The sequence below is a fragment of the Nothoprocta perdicaria genome, unplaced genomic scaffold, assembly GCF_003342845.1.
Source record: "Nothoprocta perdicaria isolate Ctin4 unplaced genomic scaffold, notPer1 scaffold_86, whole genome shotgun sequence".
In the NCBI taxonomy this organism is placed as follows: domain Eukaryota; kingdom Metazoa; phylum Chordata; class Aves; order Tinamiformes; family Tinamidae; genus Nothoprocta; species Nothoprocta perdicaria.
The window spans coordinates 1,879,047-1,904,767 of NW_020456154.1; the positions used below are offsets into that span (position 1 = coordinate 1,879,047).

Below are 25,721 nucleotides of genomic sequence, written 5' to 3' on the forward strand. Positions count from 1 at the left end.
CTTAAGAGTCTATGGGCACAGCAGAAGCTTTTAACGGGGTGGGAGACAGGGACCTGCAATGCTTTCAAAGGACCAAACCTGTCACGCTTTGTTTCGGGCAGATTGTTTTTTATTCTTTCTTTACCTCACACTTCTCCACCGCCGGTTGCTGCCCGCACTCGGAGCTGTTCCCTGCCACGATGCCAGCGCGCAGGCTCTCGCTGTCCCCTGTCCCCTCTTCCATGGAGTAGGTTTTGGAGTGGTTGCCGTGGTGGTGCGAGGGGCCGCGGCTCTGCACCAGGCTGAGCTGCTTGCGCAGCGCCCGGTTCTCCTCCTCCACCTCGCGCATCCGCACTTCCAAGCTCTCGCGCTCCCGCTGGCTCGACGCCGCGTACCGGGGACTGTGCGCCTGGGATTCAAGCGGGGAGAGTGACACTGGCTTCCCATCTGCAAGAGTGGAAAGAAAAACACGCTGCTTAGAATATAATTCAAGCGGTGTCTCTCTTCTGCATCAGCCTTGTGTTGCAGGGATGCGTTTGAATGCAACCAAATTTTGTGAAGAATATACTGAAGTTTGGTCAAATGCTCAAGTTGCACAAGCTTCAGGTCTCATTAATTCCAAAAACACACTAGCAGATACATTTATGTTTCTTTTGTTCTGCTCTGAGCTGCTTGCCAAGCTCTGGTCTGGGACAACAGTCAAGAAGAGAATGATTTAATTCAAGGACAATTGATATATAGTTAAATGTATTTTAGAAACACAGGCAAGAAATAGTAACCTTCCTCTTCCCCATTTTCTCCACAGCCAAACTACAGTGTTTTGGTTACCACTTCGTGCCAAACAGTAGCCCGAGATGATTCCCATGTGAAGAGCAGATGGTCTTTATTCAGCAACCCAGTATTATAAACTTGCTGAGAAAGCAAAGGTTCAGAAGGATAAAAACATTTAATACCTAACTGGGTCAAATTTACAAAGTATTTTGGCTGAAAAATGCAGAATGGGAACTTTGAAAAAAAAATTAAACTGTTCAGTTTAGCACCTTTAAATGAAAGGTTGTATTCTAGAAATACAAAACATTTCATTTTCATAGTTTCAAAAGGTGTCTTCTTTGTTCAAAGGACTATAAAAATGAATTAAGTATAAAGGATAAAAAAAGATTGAGTAACCTGATATAAAGGTCTATAACCAAAAAGATGTTAACTGCAGGAAGTCCGACCATCAATCCCAAATACGTTATTGCCACCACATTTTGAGAGCAAAATTTGTCATATGATTCTAATAAGGCTCTCTGTATATTCAATACAAATGCTTGGAAGATGGCAAAAACACATATTAATCTACTGTTCAAAATGTTTAATTAAAATGAAGTGGAAATGCAGCAAAGCAGACCATGAGAGTTCTCCGGTGTTGGAATTAGCAAGTGATTCCACTACAGGGAAGATGGTAAGTGAATGTTTTCTACCCAAGTTTCCACCTGCATGCACTGAAAAGGTTTGCTRTTTAATAGTTTCTCCACACAGAGTTGCTTTGGCTTTATCAAACAAACCCCAGCTTGAGTGGTTTAGGAAACACAGAAATCACGCAGTTATTGTTTAGCAGTTCTCCTTAGCAAGTACATTTCTCATCCTCTGACTCAAATTACTTCCCTGCTATAAAGACCTGTTCCTTGCTTGTTTTCTTCTATTGTTTCTTATTTACATGAATGGTGTGCAGTCCCTTGAGTTTACAAAAAAAAAAAGATACAAAACCAGCTCATTTCAGATTTTCATTGTTGCCTCTTCACACAGGTGTACACACAAACCATTATCTATATAAATAGGCAATCTGTTTATAATTCACACATTTTGAATATATTTGCTTGCAGACTTTCCTCCCCTACATTTCTCTAATTTATTCTTTTTACCATCATCAAATGGTAAAATCAGAGCTTGAAAAATGTCTCAGGACAGATTCTGAAGTCTGGCTGTGAACCAGTATCCTCAAATAAATAATTATTAAATATGAAATCACAGTTTTGAAAAGACTGAAAATCATGGTTGTAGAACAGATCCGTGCTACGATCAGGCCTACAATGAAATTGAGCAACTGGAATATTCTTTTTATAGGCAACCAGCTTGAGATGAAAAAAACTAAAATTGTGACCGCATGGACACTAGCATGGACCGTGTAAGTGAACTCAACACATCTTGAATACTTGGCCATGCAGCTAGTCTGCACTTAGAGATTTATTGTAGTGTTTCTCAACTGCTGATACCAAAACTGGCAGGACTAAAATTTGTTTGGATGTGCTTATATTGAAGTCATCTTATTAGACAGCACGACTGCACTGCGTAGATGTTCTCAGATAAAAGCAGCAGCCTTCCTTATACAACAATGAACCTGTGTTATCATCAGATCTAGGATTACAATGCAAACCTAGGCAGAAACCTCACTAGCACTCCTAGCTCCTTGCTTGGGGAATATCCAGTATGACAGAGATGTTACTAGAAATGTTACTTATCTCTTACTCTTGGTATGAGATTCTGCCACCTTCTCAAATAACTGCCATAAATAAATAAATTGATAAAGTAGATAAAGTATCAATTCTTAAAGATAACAAGAAAATGAAGTAATCTCAGAACAACATTCATCAAAATTCCAAACTGTTGGGGGGGAAAAAAAAAGACATCTCTAAAGTTATTCTATGAACAGAAATCAGTTGGTCATATCTGTTGATTTGCTGGAATTCAAAAGTAACAAAAAAGATGCAACTTTGTACTTTTGACTAGTTGTACCTTTATTCATGAAGACAGCTGAACTGTTTATATTGAGCCTTTATAAAAAAGAATACAGTTTGAGACAAGAACTGAAGAAAATGCCACCTGACTGCTTTAGACTGAAGCTTCTAGTAGCTAAAAGGAACAGCTCAGTGTTTATGCAGCCTTAGCATCAAATGCTCTTTAACCCCCCTGTCCCTTCTCGCTGGTATGCATTGGTGCTGGTATGTAAAGGGCAGTAGTAGAATCACAGAAGTAGAATCACAAAGCCAGCTAGCCCTTTGATCTGAAACACGTAAGTGCTCACAGTGCACTGCCCTGCATTCTTGTTGGAAAATGCTAAGTCCAAGGTATTTTATGAAATGATCAGAATTCCTACAGCTGGACACGTACTGCTTTGTCACTAATACTGGTTGATTATTCTCATATATCTTGATGTACTTGATACTTCTATAAGACCCCAACTCCGTGATGCAAATGATAATATGACAGTTACAGAAACCATTTTAAATAGAGGTATTACACCTAACAGTGAACCCAGTTTGACCTTCAGACTCGGAAGTCAAATATTTTTTGACTTTATTTTTGAAACACCTCATAATCTGTGCATGTTTGAGGTTGGCAAGGCTGGTGACAACGTATTATTTGAATTAAATATTCAATTATTAGCAGATTTGACAAATGAAGAGACTTGAACTTCAGAGAACATAGAGATATGGCATAATGCTTCTTGGGAGCTACTGCCTAGTAAGGAAGGGTATCCTCATTTGCTTCTCCTCAGTTTTTAGGCAAAGTGAGGACTGCGGGTTTCACTTGCTCTTTGAAGAAGCAAGTGGAGTAGCATATGGGAATATTGGTATTTGATTGACTGCATGCCGCTTGATAGAAGATTAAAATGATAGCATTGCACTTGAGTTTTATAGTTTTAAGTGACTGTCAATGTTCTCGGAGCTGACGTCTGGGCAATCGTTATCTAATCTAAATCAAAATAAAATAATATAACAGGTAATGAGGTCTGTGTGACTTTGGGCTGAAAGATCTCCCAGGGAAGAGCATGAAGAACAGTGCTGTGCTCTGAAGCAAGTCATATACTTTTGAATGCTGCAATAAATAACAATAAAGCTATTATTTTTTATTCTTCATTTGGGGTTATTGCTCTATTTTTGGGTGTTGGTAGTCTCAATTTTAGTTTTTTTTTAAACCTATGTCAAGACTTTTACTTCCAACTTTCTTTGCTAATAARGTCGTACGAAAGAAATAAAAACGATCTGCAAACTTTTATTGCCTACAAACCAAAACCCAAATATAAACCTGAGCAATTTCTTCAGGCAGAGACTTATCATCACAGCAGGGCCAACAGTTCTGAGAACGTTATGATAGGCAAGATATGGATTTTGTGGCTTTCTGAATGCCCCTGTGTACGTAGAGTTGTCAGTCTTATGAGGCAAGAGACRTCATTAAACCTTCCTGTCTCCTAGTCCAGCAGAGTCCCTTAAGACATTGGAATATAAAGCCTTGGGAAAGCAATCCAGCACTATTTATCTGACTGGAATAGTAAAGTTTTCTTATGGGCAAAATCTAAAGGATAACCTTTAATACTAAGCATCCTAGTTCTGCAATTATCAAACTTGGAGATGAGAAGGTCCTGAAAAGGACCCAGAGGCATCAGAGGCTTGCTGAGAGAAGAGTCACTGAGAAAGCCTGGTTTAGACACAGATTAACTKCAGGTCTGCATGAGGAAGAAAGAGGAAGAGCAAAGGAAAAAAATCCCCATGACTGAGGGGAGAAGAGAGAGCAGAAAAAGGATCTTGAGCTTCTTAGACGACTCTGGCTTGAACTCAAATGATTAAAAGTTAGCAGCTAACTGAGGCAGGGAACTTTATGTGGCAAGCTTTGGATGTTTTTTTCCTTATTTTTTGTTACACTTCTTAATTTCATTTACTATCTTAAGTGAAGCCTGCTTTTTTTTTTGGCATCTGTACAAGATCTAAAGATTTCTATATAGCTTTAGCTATAGCCTTAGCTATTATTTGTCCCCTGACTAATAGCGTGTAATGCCTTTATAATGAATTAACTGATGATGGTGAACTCTAGGCTGCCTTCGAGATAAGAGGAAGTCATGCTGCTCACCGATAATATTTCAGTCTGTTGGACTGCAGATGAAAAAAAACACCATTCCATATCACATTTGCTCAGATTCGGAAATTCACATTATCAGCACAGCCTTTGAGAGACAGCAGTGTAACAATTTTAACCAAAAGCTGACATTCTGTAAAGAGAACTAGTATAGCTGTCAACCACCCTCAATGAATTTCCCCCATTAAGGCCACGGGCAGAATCATTTGAAGTTTGTTCTGCAGCCGTTTTTTGKTTTTTTTTTTCTCATTAAGAATATTGAACAGAACTCCCTAGACATGAAGGGAGAAGAAAAACAGGACTGCAGTCAGAGGACATAAAGGTTCTGTGTATGTGTATAACATATTCCTCTTTTTTTTTGAGCTTTAGTCCAGCTTTGATCAGCTACCACATTAGTACTCTATGTACTTTTGCTCAGCTGGATTCTGTGGTAGACCTTGGTTACACGGGCTGCCAGGAATGAAGTCCTTTTTGCAAGGAGTTTGGCACGTTAAGATGTACAGGTAGGTCCTGCAGCACCCCAAGACTCCTACACTCAGCAAGGAATTTTCTTCTGCTACAACTTCTTACAAATCATTTCAGCGTGATCACAGTTGGAAATCGAAAACTATGCCCCAATAACCTTGCTCTTAACAATAAAGTACAGTCGAAGCAATTTACTTTGGAAATCTGATCTCTGCTCACAGAACTTCTTCATTCTCGTGTGACAGAGCCCCATGAGGCAGCTCTGAGCTAATGTTGCCATGTGTCAGTAGCAGAGAACTGTGCTAGTGAGGGATGCTGCAGTGAGGACACTGATGACTTCTGCCCACTAGACATGGACAGTGCAGGAAGTGACAGCCAAGTCCTCCCAACTGTCCAGGCAGGTCCACTCAGCTCAGAGGCAGCATGAAGCTCATTCTCTTCTCAAGATCTGATCCCAAGAGCATACGTACTAAATTTCATGTTGCCAGGTAAAAAGAAAATGTTTTCTCAGGAAACACAAATCAACTCTCAGCTAATTTCTGCACCTTGGATTGAATTCAGGTTTTGAACCAGCAATTTACTTAGACATACCATTTAGGTGCTCCACTTTCATTGAAGCTAATGACACTTAGGTACATGCTAATATGTTTTACTGACCTGAGGCCCCACACATGAAACACTCAGCTCTACCACAGGTTTCAGCTTTACTGAAAACATCACATTACTCCCCATTGCTCATTTACATCCCTTCCACATTTGTGGCTGAACAAAACAGCCACTCACAATTAGTGGATTTGGGAATTACACGCATCACATTGCAAAAGCCTGCAGTAACAATACACCAGGTTTGCAAAGTCAAGCACTCAGAAATAAGTGAAATGGATATTCACTTGTTCAGTCTTCACTGTCATGCCTGTGTGGCTGACGGCAGGATCACGAGTTAGGTGATCAACAGTTTTTCCCAAAGCATCATGAGTTCAATGAACCATCACTGAGKGCACAGGACGGATGGTGCTCACAGGTGGCTTGTTTAACCCTCATGATGTATTTTGTGACCACTCCTACCCTGCTCTGAAAAGAGCCGTTGTTTCCTCATTTGCCTATGACGCTCATTACTATAATAGTGGAATGACGCACAGAGGCTGTCTTCCCCCCCCGCGAAAAATAGGGTCTTGTGTGGTGGTCAAACTTAATTCTGATATATCTAATCAGTAATAACGATGGTAAAGAAGAAGACTGTGGATCAGGGAAAAGCAAGTAACAACATAATGCAGGAAGGARAAACTCTAACTATATGATGTAACATTCATCTGTCCTGAAAATGGATACGACTCTTTCAATAGCTTTTTTTTTCCTCAAATGAAACATTAAGAGTGCCAGCCAAATGCTAAATTTAAAGCAAGACCCCACTAAGTCTTAAAATTCCTTACTCATATCTTTGTCTAGAGCATAATAACTTATTTTTTCTCCTTTCTTCTGTCTTTGTCTTCCTGCTTTGCATTTTCTTGGCAAAGTATATTTTTCTCTCCAAAAAAAGGACTAAAAGTAATGTTTCCCCCGCTTCCCACTGGGAGTGGAGATGTAAGAAAATAATGTCTTATCAGAGTAAGCACTGAGTGAAAACAAGATTTTATCGAGGACTTGGYTTGACAAAGATAACGTTATCTGGAGGGGAACTTAGCAAAGATAACACGTTATCAAAATCAGGAGTAAGGCTAGGGGAAAATAGTGTTTTAATACCTATTAGATTCTAAATAAGCCATCTGTGCTTTTGATGAATTGTTATTTTCCCCCAGCTTCATTCCTGCAAAGATGCTCATCTTTTGGCAAGCTGTTTCTGGTAGCAGTTGGGGAAGAGGAACAAGGAAAAGGAGAAAAGGAAAGCTCTTTCTCCTCAAAGCTAGAGAGAKATTCTTTTTCTTTTCATAGTGGTGAAGACTGCCAACATGGGAGGCTGAAGTCTCAGGTCTTTATACCCCAACCAGGTACATCAGGGAAAACTCCTACAACTAGGCTCTAAATTGCAGAGCTTTTCATAAAAGCAGCAGAGGGTCAATAATCCTTATGTTGTTAAAGTAGCCATCTAGGCTGAGAGTATCTGCCTGTTCATGCAGTGTTTATGGCAGGAGCACTTGTCCTTGGCAGCGCCAAAGACAAGCCATCACTTAGCAGCGACTTCTGCTCTCACCTGAGCACATCACAGTTACCTGCGGCCAGTTGGGAGCACAAAGGAATGGCCCCTTCTGCACCAGCTGGGGACACAAGCACCTTCACGTAGCCAGTGTCACCATCGAGCTCGAGGTCACCATTCCCAACGCTTAGCTGACTCAAAGGATCATGCAACACTCACCCCCTTTATTCATGAGCATCCAGCTCTGTTTAAATATCTACTGGGTCTGTGGGTGTCTGTGCCCTGAAGCYGAAACCTCCTACATTTACAAACCTTGGTTTACATTTAGGATGATTTAAAATAAATTGTGGCATCTCYTGAAAAAGGGGAAATCCAATCGGTAGTAAGATGGACTTACTAACTGCCTTAAATGGCAAAATATGGGTGAATGCCACATTGATGGGAATGGGCAAGTAGGGGATAATTAGAAGGGAAGCTGCAGAGGGACTGTAAGAGTGTGACRTGAATAATAAAGCACACTAAGGAAAAAGCATATGAATGATATCTGCAGGGTAAGTATTTGTAGCCAGCTGAATTTCCCTGATGTACAGTAGGAGTGGGAGGAAAGACAATAGCATCTGTTAATTTGAAGATTTCCTATGGAGTTGTGGCATCTCTTTTTCCATTAACCATTTGGATACCTTAAGCCCAGAGAATTCTCTGTGCTCAAGTGCAATCTTCATGTTAATGTAATTTCTGAGGCATTGATTTAGCAGAGTACATAGTCAACAGCAGGCATCCATTATAGCTCTGTGAGGTGAAATGCATTTCCYCCTCCGCCCAGCTCTACATAGTGCTGCGACTATCATTCATAATACTGGGGTGTAAAAGAGTAAAACCTTCTACCTTGGCTCCTGTTCAGAAAAAGCTGTGGAAGAGGCAGAAAAGGAAAAAAAAAAAAAATAAATTCAACATTTTCTAGTGTTAAGACCATGATATATGTGGGAAATATTATCCATAACCTTTAAAAATTATAGAAATACCTATAAAGTTCCCACCATTGCTGCAGTATCCACAAGTGAGAGACATCTATGCTCAATCAAAGCCTCGTGGTAGTTAATTCAGAGCCTCTTGCTGATGATTTGCCTCAGCTGCTCATCAATAGAGACTCCAGCTGATAATTATTAAGTTAAACTTCGGAGTAGTATTTGCATATGCAAAGCACACTCCCCCCGCCAAAGCAACAATGGGCGCTATAATGTGTTTCCTGATTGTACAGCACTTGGATTTGGGGAACCTGGGCGAGAGAGTCTGCTTTGCATATCCTTCCTCAGCCTCATCAGGCTGACAATTCAGAGGGAATGTACTCACATGTACTGACATCTACAAGCTGGAGCAAAAAACAATGTTAACCTTGCATAAGTGTTAAAAATGCAACCATTCATTTCAAGTATAATACCTCTAATAAGAATGCTGCTGTCCTTCTCACAAATCCCTCATTGCTTATAAATTCCAAGCCGAGATTCCATTTTGCAGAAAATCTCCAGTCTCAAAAGTGCTCAATGTCACAGCTGCTGACATTGACCACAGCTGCTGTTTGACTTTGCTTGCTTAGCAGCAGCATCTAAGTTAGTAAGAGACCAGAAATTCTAACAATTTTTTATTCAACATCTTGAACACTTGTTAATTTTCATTGTTTCATCTGGGAGGATCCCTTTTGTTYTCCTTTCTCTTTTTTTAATTATTATTATTTTAAAGGTGGAAGGGGGCATGAAGCATACTATAAGACTGAATTTTGCATATTCCTGAACACATTCACCTGAGCTTCCTTACATCCTGAAAAACGTGTAACAGCTGCTCTGTGTCCAGAGAGTCTGGTCACTTTAAAAGACATTCAGGAACTCTAGCAGACAGATTCAGTCCATTACATTCTACCAGTGACCTCCAGATGTGGCTTCCTCTCCCATGGAATACTAAATAGCAKTATGTGGTTCTCCATTTAGCTTTCTCTCATCTCACCTTCTGTGGATTAGAACATCATTTCCTGAACGTGTTTCTTGTCTCAGTCACAGCCATGCCCATTTTGTAAATTGGAGAAAAAAATCCAAACAAGCACACAACATATGTTAGGTTTACGTGTGCCATTCTCCATGCTTTCTTAGCTACATGACAACATTTTCATACATAACAATAAATGCATGCAATAATCCAAACATCCAATGTAGAAATTTTGGAAAAGGACTAATCAACCTCATGACAACACCTCAAAATCAGCACAAGGCATCTCCAGTCCTGGTGAATGCAATAAAAAATCACAGACACATTTGCTTTAGGCATAGGGAAATATGCTAAAGAATTGGGACAACCTTTAGGTAATCCATAACATGACTACCTGCACCCACAGAGCTACTGCATCACATTGGTTTAGGAGTCTACTATAGGCCTATTATTAGCATAATCAAATGTTTTGTATCAGACAGCACAGGATGGCCAAGTAAAAAACATCTAAATTTGGCTTAGGCAATTTGTGGGAGGTAGGCTGAAGAATGGAAGAAGAATGGAGGTGCAGGTGGTCAGCTTCTCTGAAATTCAGTATTTGGGTTCTTAAAAGACAGTTTCAAACATAGCTGTAGCAGAATTTATGCATATAGGTGCAAGTCACTTGGTAGCAGTATTTCTATGTAGTAGCTCAAGTGACCTGGTGCCACATAAATCTGTTGGGAAGTCTGTTCTGTTTTTTAATCTCCCTTGATATGGAAATACGTTCAGAGAAACACGCATTTGTATTTTGATCAAGACTGCTGGAAGAGGAGATTTTCTGAATCCTACCTGACCATTAATGATTGTTCAAGGTTTTAATGATTGTTCAAGGTTTTAAAAAATACGAATAAATACAAATCGATATGAATAAATGAAGCACCATGCATTTTTTCCTTAGCAGGAATCAAAACTGCAATAACTTTCAAATCTGATACTGCTCTGGCCAACAACAGTTTGGAAGATAAGGATATAAAAGCAAATAGCAAAAAAACAGATTTTCAAAGCAATATGATTTTTGTACTTTCTAAATGTGTGAGAGGATGACACATGCAGCCAGAAATATTTCAAGTTTATATTTCTATTTTAATATGCAACTGTGTTATTCCACTGGTGACATAGCAGTCTGTAAGTTATTAGTAGCTTTCTGTATGGAGAATCTTACGTTTTTCCCCACACATTCCCAGCACTTCTTATTTGCTGCACCTGTCAATTAAGCTACTTCAGTCATGAAGAGCAGTGAGGGGAAAAGGCAAATAATGGCACAGTCAGAACACACGAAGGCTGATCCATGTTATGACATTTATCTTCACTTATGACAAGACATGAAATAACTCATGAGTTCCTTTACTGTCCTCCTCATGAGGAAAAATGTCATAACAAACCATCATGCACTACATACAGCAGAATTGCTAACATAACTTGCGGAGAAAGAAAAAAATCTGTCACATCATAATAGTGATGAAGACAGAAGGCTGTCACGGCTATGACATCAGAAATGAACCGCAAAGCATATAGAAATTGTAGATATTAAAAAAGTCAGAATATTAAAAAGAAATAGAACAGCAGTTCACAAACGAACTAAAGGAAATTAGTTAGATGTACTCACTACAGAATCTGCAAGTGCATTAAAAACATTAAGTTTCACACGAAATTCATCAGAATCTTAAATAGACTTTCATGTATTTTAGGTTATACTTTACAAATAGAAAGCCAGAGCTGGCCAACATATCGTATTTGCTAAAATAACACTTTTCTTCTTAAAATTAAAAAAAAAGAAAAGCACATAATATGTGAGAAAGAAATGATGAAATTAAAACAAACAAACAAACAAAACCTATACAATACTCCCAATTATGATGGCAAGGGTATTATATTGAGCCCAAGAAAATCAACAGCAGTTTCAGAGTTAACTTCAGCATGGCCAGATATCTACTCCAAAGAACTATAACATGGAATCTTTTTTTTTTTTTTTTTTTTTTTTTTGCATGAACACCTTAATCATAAAAATAAAACTGATTTAGTATATTAGAGATATTCCTTCTCCAAGGACAGAATAAGTACGTATAGAACTGATTTTATATCAGGTATATTAGGTAAATGTGATTTACCTAATCACATTAGGGGTTTCCCTAATGATTGGGGTTTCCCATAAAACACGAGGAAATTACTCTTCCTCATGATTGTTTTTGTTTTGTTACAGGATTGGAGACAGCGTATCAGGAARAAAAAATCCTATTTCAGGTGAGTCTAAGGCAAACCTTTGTGATTTCAATGAAGATTAGGAAATGTGGCATGTCTATAGCATGGTGTTGTCAGTCATTTTTATGTTGTAGCACAAATGCATCCAATCCTGTACTGTGGCAGGTCAGAATGTGGACCAGCTCCCCAGTGCCCCATCACTACCCAGCCGAGGTTCCCGCGCAGCAAGCACAGACACATTTGCTTTTCTGAGCAGACACAAGTTTATTACGGTTAAAAATATCACCARTGGGTGGCAAATTTAAATGTTCTGCCTACTACAATTTTATTTTGTAATATGTGAAGCATATCTTCTAATTCATATTCCTGCTTCAAAATACAAAACCATCTTCATAAATGTTTAGGATCCTAAATAAGGGTGCCTATCCTTGTTTAGGCCAGTAAGTTCCACTRGCATGCTTACTTGCTATTCTGAAATAAAGCTGCTTTATTGAATCAGGACAGCAGTGCTCAATATTCACAGGATCTGCATGTATTTAAATCAATACTCCTAGTTTTCTTATTTAGTTATTTAGTTATTCATTGTGGAGTAGATCTCTCCTTTTCCTTCTCTCCAGGCATTTCTCTCAAAAGCAGAATATACTGTGGGAGACCTCATTAATAAGAACAAATGCAATACTACAGCATGTCATTTTTAATGATGCTTATGTTAAGGTAGTCTGTGATTATGTCTAATAGCTACAGGCTTTGTAGAGTGATGCATACTGTGAACTAATTGTCTGATCTCTGAGGCAAGTTTTTTTGTTAGAGTGAGGAGAAGGTGCAGGTGTTTACAGAAATTCTTACATTGTGCTTATGAGTAACATGGATGTGTGTAGTGGTTGACTGCAGCCTTGTGATTGTAGTCTGGTAATTTCCCTTTCTCTCGGCTGATGGACTTTCATTAAAAAATCCATTAGTTTTCCTTTGTCAGTATAATAATGGATATATTCTTTCAAATCACAGTATCTTTTGTCACCTTTAAATCTAAACAGAATAGATGGAAACTTGATGAAAAATGTTTCACATCAAAAAACCAAAGCCAATTAAAGTCCCAGTCCCCCTCACCACCACCACTCCACTCACTCAATGTATAAAGAACAAACAAACATGCAAAAAAGTAATAGGTCAGCTCTATAAAAAATGCTGCATCTTTAAAGGCTCTTTAAAGGTCATGCTAAAGAACAAACCTCTCCCCATCCCAAAAAGAATTACCTTCCTTTCTCATATACTCTCATCTTACTCCGGCAGAGCACAGCACCCTGATCGTTATTTTTAATCATACATTCTGTATAAACTCACACAAATTTGAGAGAGAAACCAACTTTTAAGAGCAGGCATATGGTAAGGCTGAGGAGCAAATRCTAAGAGGACTTTTGTTTCCTTCCCCCTTATTTCCCCTGTGACACAAGAGAGACAAAACATATGCCCTTATGTTACATGAGATAACACAGCCTTCCTCCTCCTAAATTACAGCCATCCTCCTAGGAAAGACTGAGACAGACAGTGGAATAAAACTACTTCATAATTATTATTACCAGAGTTACTTTCTAATGTATGCCTTCTTCTGGTTTTAATTATCATTGAAATAATAGAGGAATTGAGTTACAACAACTCTGGTTTCAAGTACTCCCCTTAAAAGATGCCTACGTTTCAATTAGAATAATAATATATATTTTGTTCCTTATAGTAGAAATCTGCTTAGCATGTTTGAAATTTCCTTTATTTTAAGAGGTAGCCTTTCTTCTTTTGAGAGACCATAACTTTACCGTGTATGTATTCAAAAGTATTATATGACCATCACATCATCTCTTTCTAAAGTGGAACATGTAGAGAAACCCACAACATGTAAGAATGARCAAACGATTAGCTGCCTGTCTTCCTTTGCTTGTTTGTTTTTTCTGTAGTAAGGTGTCACTTTCATCTCCAGGGGAAAAAAGCTGAAGAAAACATGACCTGTCAAGGTGCAAAAATCAGGGGACAAAACTCTTAAAAAGTTTGTAAATATAGGTATGATGATTTTTTAACACTTTATAAGCATTGATGCTTTCTTAAAGAGCACTAAACATTCCATGGTAATCTTCAGCAGTATTTTTAAAATTTCATAACAAAATTTCTAGGAGAGATAAATAAACATACAAAACAAACACATATCAATCATTCCAATTACTGCTTTTTGATTTATTTTTTAAATATTATGCTTGAGAGGTCTATGCAGGCAGAATACTACGCTGAAAACCACATCACCTTCACTGATGTCTCTGAGGTTTGGATAGTTGTTTTTCTTTATTCTTCATTCTTCATTCTGGACACTTAAAATTTGTTCAGATTGCAGGAAAAAAAAAAGTTCAGATAAAATGAAGTGAGATCAATTTCATTCTATCATATTGTGGCATATGGAAAGCAGAAGTTTAACTCTGCCAAAGGTAAAAAACTCTGAATATGTGAGTTATCAGTTTGTTAGCGTATTTAATTTAACAGCTCTCCCTTTTTGCCTTTTTTTTTTGATTGTTTTTGCATGCTTCTCTTGTTTAGGCATTTTGGATCTGGTGCCTAATCAAGTCCTGATGATCCTTAATGCCTTAATTTCAGAATGTACCATTCCCCAATTCCCTTCTTCATTCTGAAATTTCTTCAAATTCTATATTCATCCTGTGTGCCTGTGCTGACTGTAATCCCTCATAATAGGCTGATGCTGATCCTGCTGTATGGATTAGCCAGTGTAAAATGCTTATGTAATGAATTTCCATCAATTCTTGCCTTCCCAGCTCAGCCCTGAGCAGCCCAGGTATATCTAATCTAACCAACTGGCTTTTATTAACTGCACACAAGAGATGTGAAAATATGCTTGATTTTAAACCTCGGTCATACAGCTACAACCACGTTGTTATTTATTTTACTTAAAGAACAAACATGTACGAAGAATTCAAAGGTAAACTCTAAGTGGGCATTGATAAGATGTATGTTTTTTTGAAAGCTGGGAAATGGCAATATTCTCATACCCTTTTTTTGATTACTTCTCTTAAAAACAGAGAATAAAAATACAGCTGAACTTCAAGTGTAATTCTGTTGCCTTCTTCAGAAATCTATATTCCCATGCCAAACGATGTCTAAATTATCAAAGTTATTATTCTAAACTCAATTAGGAATGGGCGAAAGTATAGAGTATGAGGTGACAGAACTATTCAAGATGTAAAGCATCTAACAGAGGTGACAATTCTATAACTTAGAAATTCATTTATAAATGAATGGCATTTATAAATGGCAAAGAAAAATAATTACAATAAATACTTAAAAAAAAAATATTTTACAGTGAAACCCGTAGACTGAAGGTCACAGAGGTGCTGTTAACACTTGGCTTATTCTACATTTCTTTCTTCTATTCACTTATTCTTTGGTGGTGTAATTGTAAATAAGTGGCACTGACCTTTCGGTGTGACAGAGAGATGGTGCTACAGGTTTTAAATGCAATGGGGAAGCAGCTAAAATTATTTTTTAATCTACTAATGACAGTCTACTTGAAGGAGAGAGATGTAAGACAACCTACTGAAAACAAATCCTTTTTATTCACCGAGACTCAGTTTTACACAGTTTCTATTGGCAAGAACAGYGCATTTATAGGTAAAACTAATTACGATAATTTAACAGAGCTCTGCCAGCTGTTCACAATTTCTCTTCTCTTACGGGGATTTATATTCCCAAATTCTTAGATATGTATAAGTGAATCAGGATTGTAGGGAAAATATGTTTATGTCTTGGAAGGCTCAGAATCTGTGCTGCAGCACTGTAAGAAAAGAAGCACTGGGATGTAGCTTGCAATCCTGGTACGGGCAAATTCCCTGGGCAAAAAAGAACAAATTAAGTCCTAAGAACATGTGTATCTCTTGTTCCCTCCAGTGAGGATAGAAGTGTTGGGAGGGGAAAAGGGCTTTAGGAATACATACTGATATTGTACTGTTCAGAAAATTACTATGTGGGAAGAATAGGTAAGGATTTATAGACCAAGCACTGAAAAGTTACGAAACGCCATGAGTACCAGCAACTGAGACCAAATTGTACCAGTGCTGCCAGTTCACAAAGTGGATGGCCTGTCACACTGTAGTATCACGCTTAAAGGACTCCCACCCTCTTTTCCCACATCTGTAAGGAATGGGCTGTTTCTAATGCAGACCACTTTAATCTGGTTTGCATCATAGCCCTACAAACACCCTCAGCTTCAGTATGGATGGAACGACAGTGGGAATGAGTAGGTACTTAGGAGGAAGAGTAGAAGTATTGGCAAGAAGCAGGAACTTTGTGAATCAGCTTTGCTGGGGTGGCAGGAAAATCCATCTTCAGTGACTTCCTTTCAGCCACCGTGGCACACACCTTCTCTAAGCAGAGCTGCTCTGGAGTGCTCTTCAGGAGGCCTTACTGGGACCAAAAGCAGACACATTCAAAAGATAACATTCAATTATCTGCAGTTCAAAAAAGAGAAGAATTGGAATATGGTTACARCAATGCAACCAGAAGAACTAGCAGTCTAGAAAATACAGTCCATGAGAAGAGGTTAAGCTAATTTATACCAATTGGATCCAACAATCATTGCTGACAGCAGTAGGCATYGAACTGTATTCGGAAGCATGTAAGCGTTTTTTGATAAATCACTGAAAAATCATTAGGAGAGATTAAAGACAAAGTCCTGAGATGAGTTGGTGCAACAAATAAAAGCCAACAAAACTCACATGGATGCTTTTGGACAGATATGTAGAGCAAAAAGATGGTGGCAAGGGTGAYAGAGTTCTTCTTGCCCACGTAATATAATTTCCCACCTTCTATTACTCGTATTGAAGACTATTAATCTCATCTGTAATTGATAATCTGCACAGSAGACAAACTTCGAATCGCAAGACCTCTGAAGTGATCCAAATTAAAATAGATCATGGGAAAAAAAAAAAAAAAAGAGGAAAAAAAGGGCTAATGGGGACTTTGGTATCTCTGGAGAATTGAGCCACTGAGGTCACATATGGAATTGACCCAAGAGTATATACGTAGGTTGAAGGCTTTTAGAGAAAAAAAAAATCCCACCTGAAACTCTTATCAGTTCAGCTGCAGCTTTGACTGAATGGCCAGCAATGGCCCATGATATTTTCATGACCTTTACTAGTCAGGACAGGGGAGGCAATGACACACTCAAGTGCAGTAGGAACACTTCCACCACGTCTCATGGGCAGCCTAAAGGAACAGACTGCAACTTCATCCCTCTTAGACCACTCCCTCCATATAATTAAAGCTACTGATATTTCAGAACATGACAATTATATCTTGCTGATTGAATTTCAATGCAAGGAGAACTTTGAACCTAGGGTAGGGTACAATGATGGGCTCATGTATGTGCTGAGGAAAAATAGTTTCAACCATTAAGGCAATGGAGTATGAAGAGACCAGTGAAGCTCTGCTCTGAGAAACATGAAATTCAGTAACTTGAGGTCACATTTCATATATTCCTCAAGAGAAAGAAAATAGCAAGAATGGGAAAGGCACATAGCCAATTTAGAACGGGGAGCACATGAACCAGAAAGAAAGCATAATGCAACCCTAGCAGTGGAGCTGTTAAGGTAAAGATATCAAAAATATCTAATCGAGTTTAAGAAAAGCATAGCAGACGCTGACCTCAATTTAAGTTTTACAAAGAAAAAAAACATACTTGCTAGACTTTTGGTTAATTTTGTGAAGAAAAAGAATTCACACACTCTGAAGACTACTAAATATTAGAGGAATCTAAAGAGTCCATATATTATTCTCATCAACTTCACTTGTCCCAATTACAAGCGACAATTAAATCTTCCAGAATTATAAAATTAGCTGTATGCACATTTTTGTAATATTTGACTTGCTCAAGAGGCATGAGAAATAAATCTGGAACAATGAATGGKGACAAAATGAATGTTGTATACCTATAAAATAGTAATTCTTCCCCAGCATTGACATGTCCACAAGCACTTTATTTTAAAGAAAAACAAAATGACTGAATTTGGCCAAAGAAGCAATAGGGATTCATTTTAACTATAATTCAGATCTGACTGAAACCTACCAGTCACCTAACAGTCCAGAATTATTAACACAGACTTCTGTGAAGAACTGCTCTACCAAAACTGATTTTGTACCCCAATTTTAAACTTTGCATTTCCTCTAGCTCTCAAGGTAATTCTGGTAATTGAAGAATTTTTAGTTTTTGTTTTTTCTTCCTTCTTATTTCCATTTCCATTGTAGACTGAAGAAGTGAGGCATAATGACACAGAAAAGYACCCATGATTGCTCTCATTTATGTGAGAAAGAAAGACATCATTTAAAGATTCACCTATATTGATAGTTGACAATGAAATTCCTTTCTCTGTATTTTTTTTCCTTTCTGACCCCCATTTCTGACTGAAATAAGATCTTCAAGGGCACTTGGCTGTTTTAGAAGCACATTCCATTAAAATAAATAGGCTGTGAGGAGCCTTAGAAGTGAAGATTAGGTTTGAGAGGACCAGACTTTCAAAGCAAACAGGATGTATACAATGCAGGTAGGCGCACCTGCAGGCACCTACCCTTACTACAATTGCTTAAATGACTTTAAAAAGAAGGCCTTAACCGACTAACTTTGCTCTTGAAAATGGGGCTTAATATTCCTTTGAAAAATCTCTCTCAAGACCAATCATTAATTCCTTCTGACAGCCAGGCCCCAGCCAACACATTGTACTCAGAGAAGCCTCAAGAAATGCAAGGAAAGTGTAACGGAGATGAAACCCTACAAACCTGAACATGTTTTGTATGTCAATGGCTGCTACCGAGCCGTTTGCCTGTGTCAGTAGTAATTTTTATGTAAAGTACTGCATCGATTTGGCTTTGAAGACTTTGTTGACTCCCACTGTACATTTAGTGTAGGGATAGCGATAAGGCTGTCAATATTAAAATTTCAGCTCTTTCCTGCTATAAATAAACACAAGAGCATACCGCCTTGTCCTACATACTGATGACTGGCTGTGGTCAGCTGACATAAGAGATATCTCAGTTGGGACTTCAGTACAAGTTTTGATAAATGTAGCCTAGTTTCAGGCTGCTAGATTCATCGCAGTGACTCTGAGGCTGCCCATGTCCAGACTTTCCACAATCGGAACTGAACAGGTTGTGCTACTGGTTCAGATCTTCCAGTTAAGCAACATGTGGGACAGGTATCTCAAGTGGCCTCCCAAAACTGTATACATCGAGCAACCACATGTGGGATGTGCAATACCAACAAAAAGAACAGCAGCTCATCAACTTCTTCTTAGAAATGATCTGTTAATTACAATGAAAATGTTCCCCATTTCAGCAGCATCATCAGTTCCAGGTAAAATAGAAGGCCTTAGTAGTACCTTTTTCCCCAGCAGAGACCAGGAACGAAGACAGATAAAAAGTCTGTGCAGATTTTATATGAGTGTATTAAAAGCCCTAATTCCTTGGTAACTAACAATCAAATCTTTGTCCAGGGGCTCTTTCAGGGTTTCTGGGCTGTACATCTAAGCTTCACAGGAGACTCTTTGAGCCATGAAAAGGAATATGAGAATATTTAATCCCTGACTGAACTGTAATCCTTGTGGAAGCACTGTGAGTACACGCAATTACACCAGAAAAAAACCCTCATGTTTCCCAGCAATACATTTCATTGTTGGGCAGAGGGTTTATTGCATTAATCCAAAGCTATTTTACTGGTTCCACTGACTCCATACGAATAGGGCTTCGCTGGTGTAACAGCAAGTGGTCCTATAATGCTGAAGTGATCTTTAACAGGACATCTCTCTGGCCAGGGCAGTGTTGTGAGATTCCTCTATCACTTTATTTTGCCACTGTATAAACAGCATTTTGAATTATCAGTAATTTAATGTATACATAATATTTGGGAATTGGAGTGAGATTTTCATAATGACATTCATGTCTTATGAGAAGAAGCAAATTGTGCTTGACTTCCTAATCAGATACATTTGAGAGAGATTCTTCCTTTTCAAATTATGTAGGTCTATTTCCCATCTCCTGAATCACTCAGGTGATGTAGGAAACCTTTAACAATCTTGTTCCCAGTCACAATATATTTTCTCTAGGACTCTCAAAATGGGATGGTCAAAATTAGGCTTTAAGCTAATATTTAAATACTAAAATGGATTTAAAACTGTTTAGGATCCCAGAGGATGGCTTAGAGGATGTAAATATGAAAAATTTGCATGAAACTAGCACGAAAAGTTGAATTAAAATCTGGATGCATTTGATGGTTTCCTTTTATAACTGTAATTTATGACTCAAAATAAGCATATTCAGATGTTATTTTGACCTACTGTTAGTTAGTGTTAGTTGATATGCTGTAATTTTTGTTGCAAATGCTTTTGTGTCTCTGTGTTTGACAAAGGAAGTACAGAGTCTATAATGGGACACGTTACAAAGATTTATGCTTTTGCAATATGTTTGTTAGACAAATTTCTTTGCCATGCACAAATAAAACTTTCTGTATTTATTTTAAAGACACATGCACAAAATGAGCTTTCTCCATCTTACCAGTTTCAGAGATTTCTAACCATTTCATATTATCTTTACTTTTGGTATCAACAGCATTTAGGTCAGGCACTTAAAAAAATTATCAGGTTCCTCAAATTGTGCGTTTTTTTTCCTTCTTTTCTTTTGTTTGAGAAAAGAACTAATCTTTTAAGATTTACTGTTTCAAGCTTAGCTTTGGAAGTACGAGAACTGAATTTTTTTACTTCAGTTAATAATGAGATCAGGCAGCAATCATGGTAAAACATTGGTTAAAAAAAAGAGGAGAATATTATAGAGAAAAATGATATATACTGAAAAGCTTGCTGGTTTCAGGTAGTTGTATTCATGTTAGGCAGAAAGATTGTTCTTGTCTTGATTGTTGTATTTCTTAATATTAAATAAACTTACTTCAGACACAAAAGAATGAACTACATACAGGTCTGATTCTAACGCCAAGTTTGGCACCACAACGCTACAAATTGTCCTCCTTGTTGCTATTTTATTCCTTTTTCTCAAGAGGTTCCTCAAAGACTAGCAGTTCAAACTTGTATGCAGCACTTTTGATTACTGCACACAAAAAAGCTAGAAGAGGGAGTACTTTAAGCACATGCTGTTATGTCACAAGAAATTATATTTAAAAAGTTAAGGGTGACAAATACGTTTACTCATATATTACAATRTAATAACACTTTGATGATGGGGCCAGTTTCTGTAACAGATTTGGGTGATCAGAGAAGAAACTATTTAAGGATGGGTTGACCCCAAATTTCCTGTTAAAATTCACTTAAGTAAGTTCTCTAAGCAGATATAATAAACACAGAAATTCTTCTTTGCTATTACTGAAAACAAAAAAAAAAAAAGCCCCAAACATTTCTCATTTTAACATGTTTACGGTGATGTGCTATGGAGGCTTTACATAATATTTAGAACCTCAGCTGTAACAGTGAAATCCACTACTTACACAACCAGACTACAAGGAGTCACATTTTCTTATAATGAATCAGCTACAAGTACATCCTTTTAGTCAAAATGAATTTCATGGCACAATTGGACACAGCCATCTGCTGCCAATTGTCTTGGCGACTAATAGCAGCGCTGCCGGCAGCTGCCAAAGAGCCCACGCTGCCATACAGCTGTCAGAGCTGCTCTCACACAGACATCTCGCTCCCTTCACAGCTCTTCTTCCTCCCGGGTCACCCATGGCTATGTTACAGCCCAAGACTCTCCAGACAGATCAGAGCAGGAGGGAAGAATAGCTGGAGATCTCGTAAAGATTTCTGGCTATACTGAGTAGCGCAGAGCACCTTTCTCCTAGTTGTTCCCCTCCCTCTTGGCTCTTGTGAAGGAGGAATAAGACCATGCTAGGACCCCTGTTAGGTAAATCCTTCCTTCTGATACTTACTGGTGATGACCAGACTGTCATAGGCTATTCTGGACTGCCTAATTTAGACACCACATGTGTCTAAACTTGCACTTTAGACACTTAAATACTCTTTCTGGGGGCTGTCCAGGAAACTGGGGTTGGGCTACCCAGAAAGCAGATGATCTGAGCTGTTCATCTGTCTCTTGAACCTCGATACCACAGTTTAAGTACCTAGGTAGGTAGTGTAAGCATGGCCAACGACTTAAACTAGGATTTTGAGCAGTACCTTTGAAGTAGGCTGGGGAGATTCCTGCAAACCTCTTCAGGAACAAATCCATGAAGTTTTAATTTAAGGGGCTAGGAAGAATAAGAAGAAATGTACCCAGTCCATGTGTTAACCACTATCAATCACTCACTCAAAACAACTAGATTACAATGAACTGTCACAACTGGAATCAATGGCAAAGCATCTAGACGTTCTAATCACTGACATGAAACTCTCACGATTACGAGTTTCAAAATACTTGCTGATAATCTCAAGTCTCTTACAACTGCCAAAATGGACTTACAAAGCATTTCAACTTCTAAATGGGCCAAAGTACACTTATCTCTCCTAGAGGGAGAGAGAGACTGAAAATTAGATCCTGAAAGTTTAAAAATAAAAGATGAAATAACCCTCTGTTATCATCCTTCAAAATTTTCTGAAAGAAATCTGAGCCTACTGGTGCCAATGGTAAAACTTCAGATTTTGAAATACTGCCTCTTTTGCTCTTGGCTAAATAACAAAAAAAGGATATGAAAACAACAAAAAAACAGGCACAGCTGCTTCTTACATCACCACATTTACTAAAAATAGGCAAAGAGGTCAGACTAAGCTGCCTGTGTATGGCTACTCTGACATGTTCTTGGAAGTTTCACAACAAAAGCACCAGCAGAAAGGTCATAAAAGACATAAGGAAGCCCTAATTTGTTTTCAGACAATACCCAAGTATAAAAAATAAGTAATAATTTCTTACTGGTCAGGTTGATTTGATGGATTGGCAAAAATGGAAGTCTGTTTTCATATGTGWAAATTGGCAAATAAAAAGTTAGATATTAACACAACATGGAGACCTGATGCCTAACGGGGATGAAATCAACCACATGGATACCTATTTTGCAGTGTATGTCTCTGAACGGCAAAGGAAGAAATGGAACCTAAGGAGGAAGTGAAAACCACAGAACCTATCGCTTTTCCAAAAAATGTCTAATATCAGAACAAACAACCACCTTGCATGTATAGAAGTCATCATCAATAGACAGAAGGCATCAGCAGTAGATATCTACAGTCCATAAATAGTCAGCATTAACTAGGTTAACCGAATTCTCAGCTAGCATTGACCATTAGCTGAAAGCAAAAGTGTCCATCTGGGGAGAATCCTGTATTCTCTCTGCCACTCCAGACAGGCAGTTCAGGAAACTGTAGTCACCCTGACAAACAGGAATCCTTAATCTAACTGTCTGGGACAGACAAGGTGCTTTGAAAAGCAGCAGTGGGGGAAGGATGAGGAGATAGGCCAGCATCTTTGAAAGCCAAATGAAAGGCAGCGTTTGTAGGCACCTTGTAGCATAAATGGACCTTGCTAGTGACCATAGAGACAGTCTTCAATGCCATGGGAGACTCCCTCCTTCCACCCAGGCATCAGGTGATTATATGGCCATCTCAGTATGGTCTAATGCCCCTTCCTTCCCCAGCCACAGGCCAATGACTCCCACTCTCTATCTACTAGTTTCTTACTTAAGAGTGCCCATCAGAGCTATTAAAGATAGTCACCCAGGGAAGGCACCCTGCTGAAGACACACGGACCCTGTTCTGGCCAACTAGTCAGTACTCCAGTTTTGGCAAACAGACCAGGATTTCATGATCCTTCACATCAGGTGAATCTGTTCTCCTTAGTGTCAGTAAGATACTGCCAGCTTTAAAATTAGATCATTCTGAAAACCTACAGGCCTCCATACTGCGTAAACTACTCTCTTTCTCTTCTTAGTTTACRTTGTTTCTAGATATCTGCTAACTAAGTCCAAGAAAAACTTATGTGCATATTAACCAAAGGAAGAAGTTATAGCAGGCAGTGTGGTTACTTAGATGCTTGAGCCTGTATTTATAGAGAATCAGGGCCTTGTACTTTTAATATATTTTAATATTTTTAGTATTTTTAGTAATTAGTATTTTTAATATTTTAATAATTCATTCTATACCTTACATATTCAATGGAAAAAGAGCTGTGAGTGAATGCAGGCTTAGGGTTCTGAATTTAAAGTCCAGGAATTCAAAGTCATACATGGTTCCCACAGCATCCATTACTCTCTCCTCTGCTACATATGTACTGATTTGCATTGCTGTTTATGCTAAGAAATTTATGCCCTGAAGTGTATGTAAAACATTACCAACTTATGTTTCCCACAGCTGCTATAACTCTGACGTTCCTGGCTTTGGTGCATTTAAATTAACAATCGTAACAATACACCAAAGTCTTTTCTTGCACTGAAATTCAATCCCAGATTTTTTTTTTATGGTATATAAACAAAACACTTATACCAATCTCTTGCTGAAATAGATCCTCTTTGTATGTTCTGAAAAAAAACAGTGGCAGCTCATTTACCGCTGCTTCTGCACAACAGCTCATTTTCATATGTTGCATTTTTTCAGATGTGTGTCTTTTCTTCCAACATGTCAAGGTCATTTGCCCTTGCAAAGACTCTTATTCATASCAGGTGTAAAGTTCTTGAAATAATAAGCCATTCTGAAATTATCCACTCAGAGAAAATAGCATCTGAACAAGATAGCTAATGTGAGAAACATACTGTTTTATCACCCACCCTGTTACCAGCTGACTAGCATTTTATTCAGCTCCTTTGTACCTATCCCCTCCTTGCCATGAAAGAAATACATTTCTAAGTAAAGAACTAGAGCCTTCAACTCAGTGGGGGACTTGCTTAGAAAATAATATGGGGAAAGAATAAATATTCTTCCTGTTATCATGATAAAAGAGTGTATAATATTTGCAAAATAAACTATTTCTTTTCTGAAAAATAAGCTATTTTGTTCAAACAGTTAGAGACAGATTCCTGCACAGGGTCTACACAAAATCCAAAAAATTTAGCCTAAACAGCCACAGTCTTTAAACAAAACATAAGTCTCTAAAAAAGGGCATTCACAAGAGAAACAATCTGGCAATCTTAAATCTTGACACTTCAGTGCTTTTCTCTATACGTAWTTACACAATATACATATATACGGAATATGAAACCCTGTTCTGTTCTGGTGATCCTAATTAAACTAGAAACTTGAAAAAGAKGATTATGAGAATAGCTGCAAGACTGACCTGGGGGCTGGCTAGAAAACACTCAAGAAGGAACTGTTGAAGGACAAAAATCACTTCAGATAAAGGAAGGTATGAATAATAGACAAATARGCCATATCAAGTACCTTTTAGAAAAAAAATGAAAGTACCTATTATAAAAATTGAAAATCATTCTAAAAAGACTATTCCAACTCTAAGATAATGGTACAAGACTCAGTAGCTGAAAATTGAGGTTTCAGAAATGCAGAGAAGAAATAAGGTACAAAAATTGAGTACAGAAAAGTAATTAATTGTTGAAACAGCTAAAAAGGATCACTACCAATTGGAAAATATGCATAGCTTTACGCATTTTAAAATCAAGAGGAAGTTTTTGTAAAACACACACACAAAAAAAMCCTGCTACCTGTATTGAAGAGACTGCTACCTGTGTCTTTGGCTTGAGAGTCTAGAAATTGAGAGTCTAGCTAGAAATTGAGAGTCTAGTCTGGCTTGAGAGTCTAGAGAGTCTAGACAACAGGAAGGGTTTCTATAAGTATGTCAATAGCAAGAGGAAGACGAGGGAAAATGTTAGTGCACTGCTGAATGGGGAAGGGGCCTTGGTGACGGAGGATGCCAAGAAGGCAGAGTTATTAAATGCCTTCTTTGCCTCTGTCTTTACTGCTAAGACGACCCCCCATGAACTGCAGGGCACAAATGGAAGAGATGTAAATGGGCTAGAGGAAGACCTTCCACGGGTTGAGAAGGATTGGGTTAGGGATCA

General features: G+C 38.2%; 1 protein-coding gene across 1 annotated transcript in view; it reads right to left on the reverse strand.

Moving 5' to 3' along the window:
* Nucleotides 1-25,721, reverse strand: part of LARGE1 (LARGE xylosyl- and glucuronyltransferase 1) — a 260,231-nt gene that overhangs the window by 130,271 nt on the left and 104,239 nt on the right. The window contains exon 4 of the mRNA XM_026052233.1: nucleotides 125-426. Coding sequence (XP_025908018.1) covers nucleotides 125-426 — 302 coding nt within the window. The remainder of the gene's footprint in view (nucleotides 1-124; nucleotides 427-25,721) is intronic.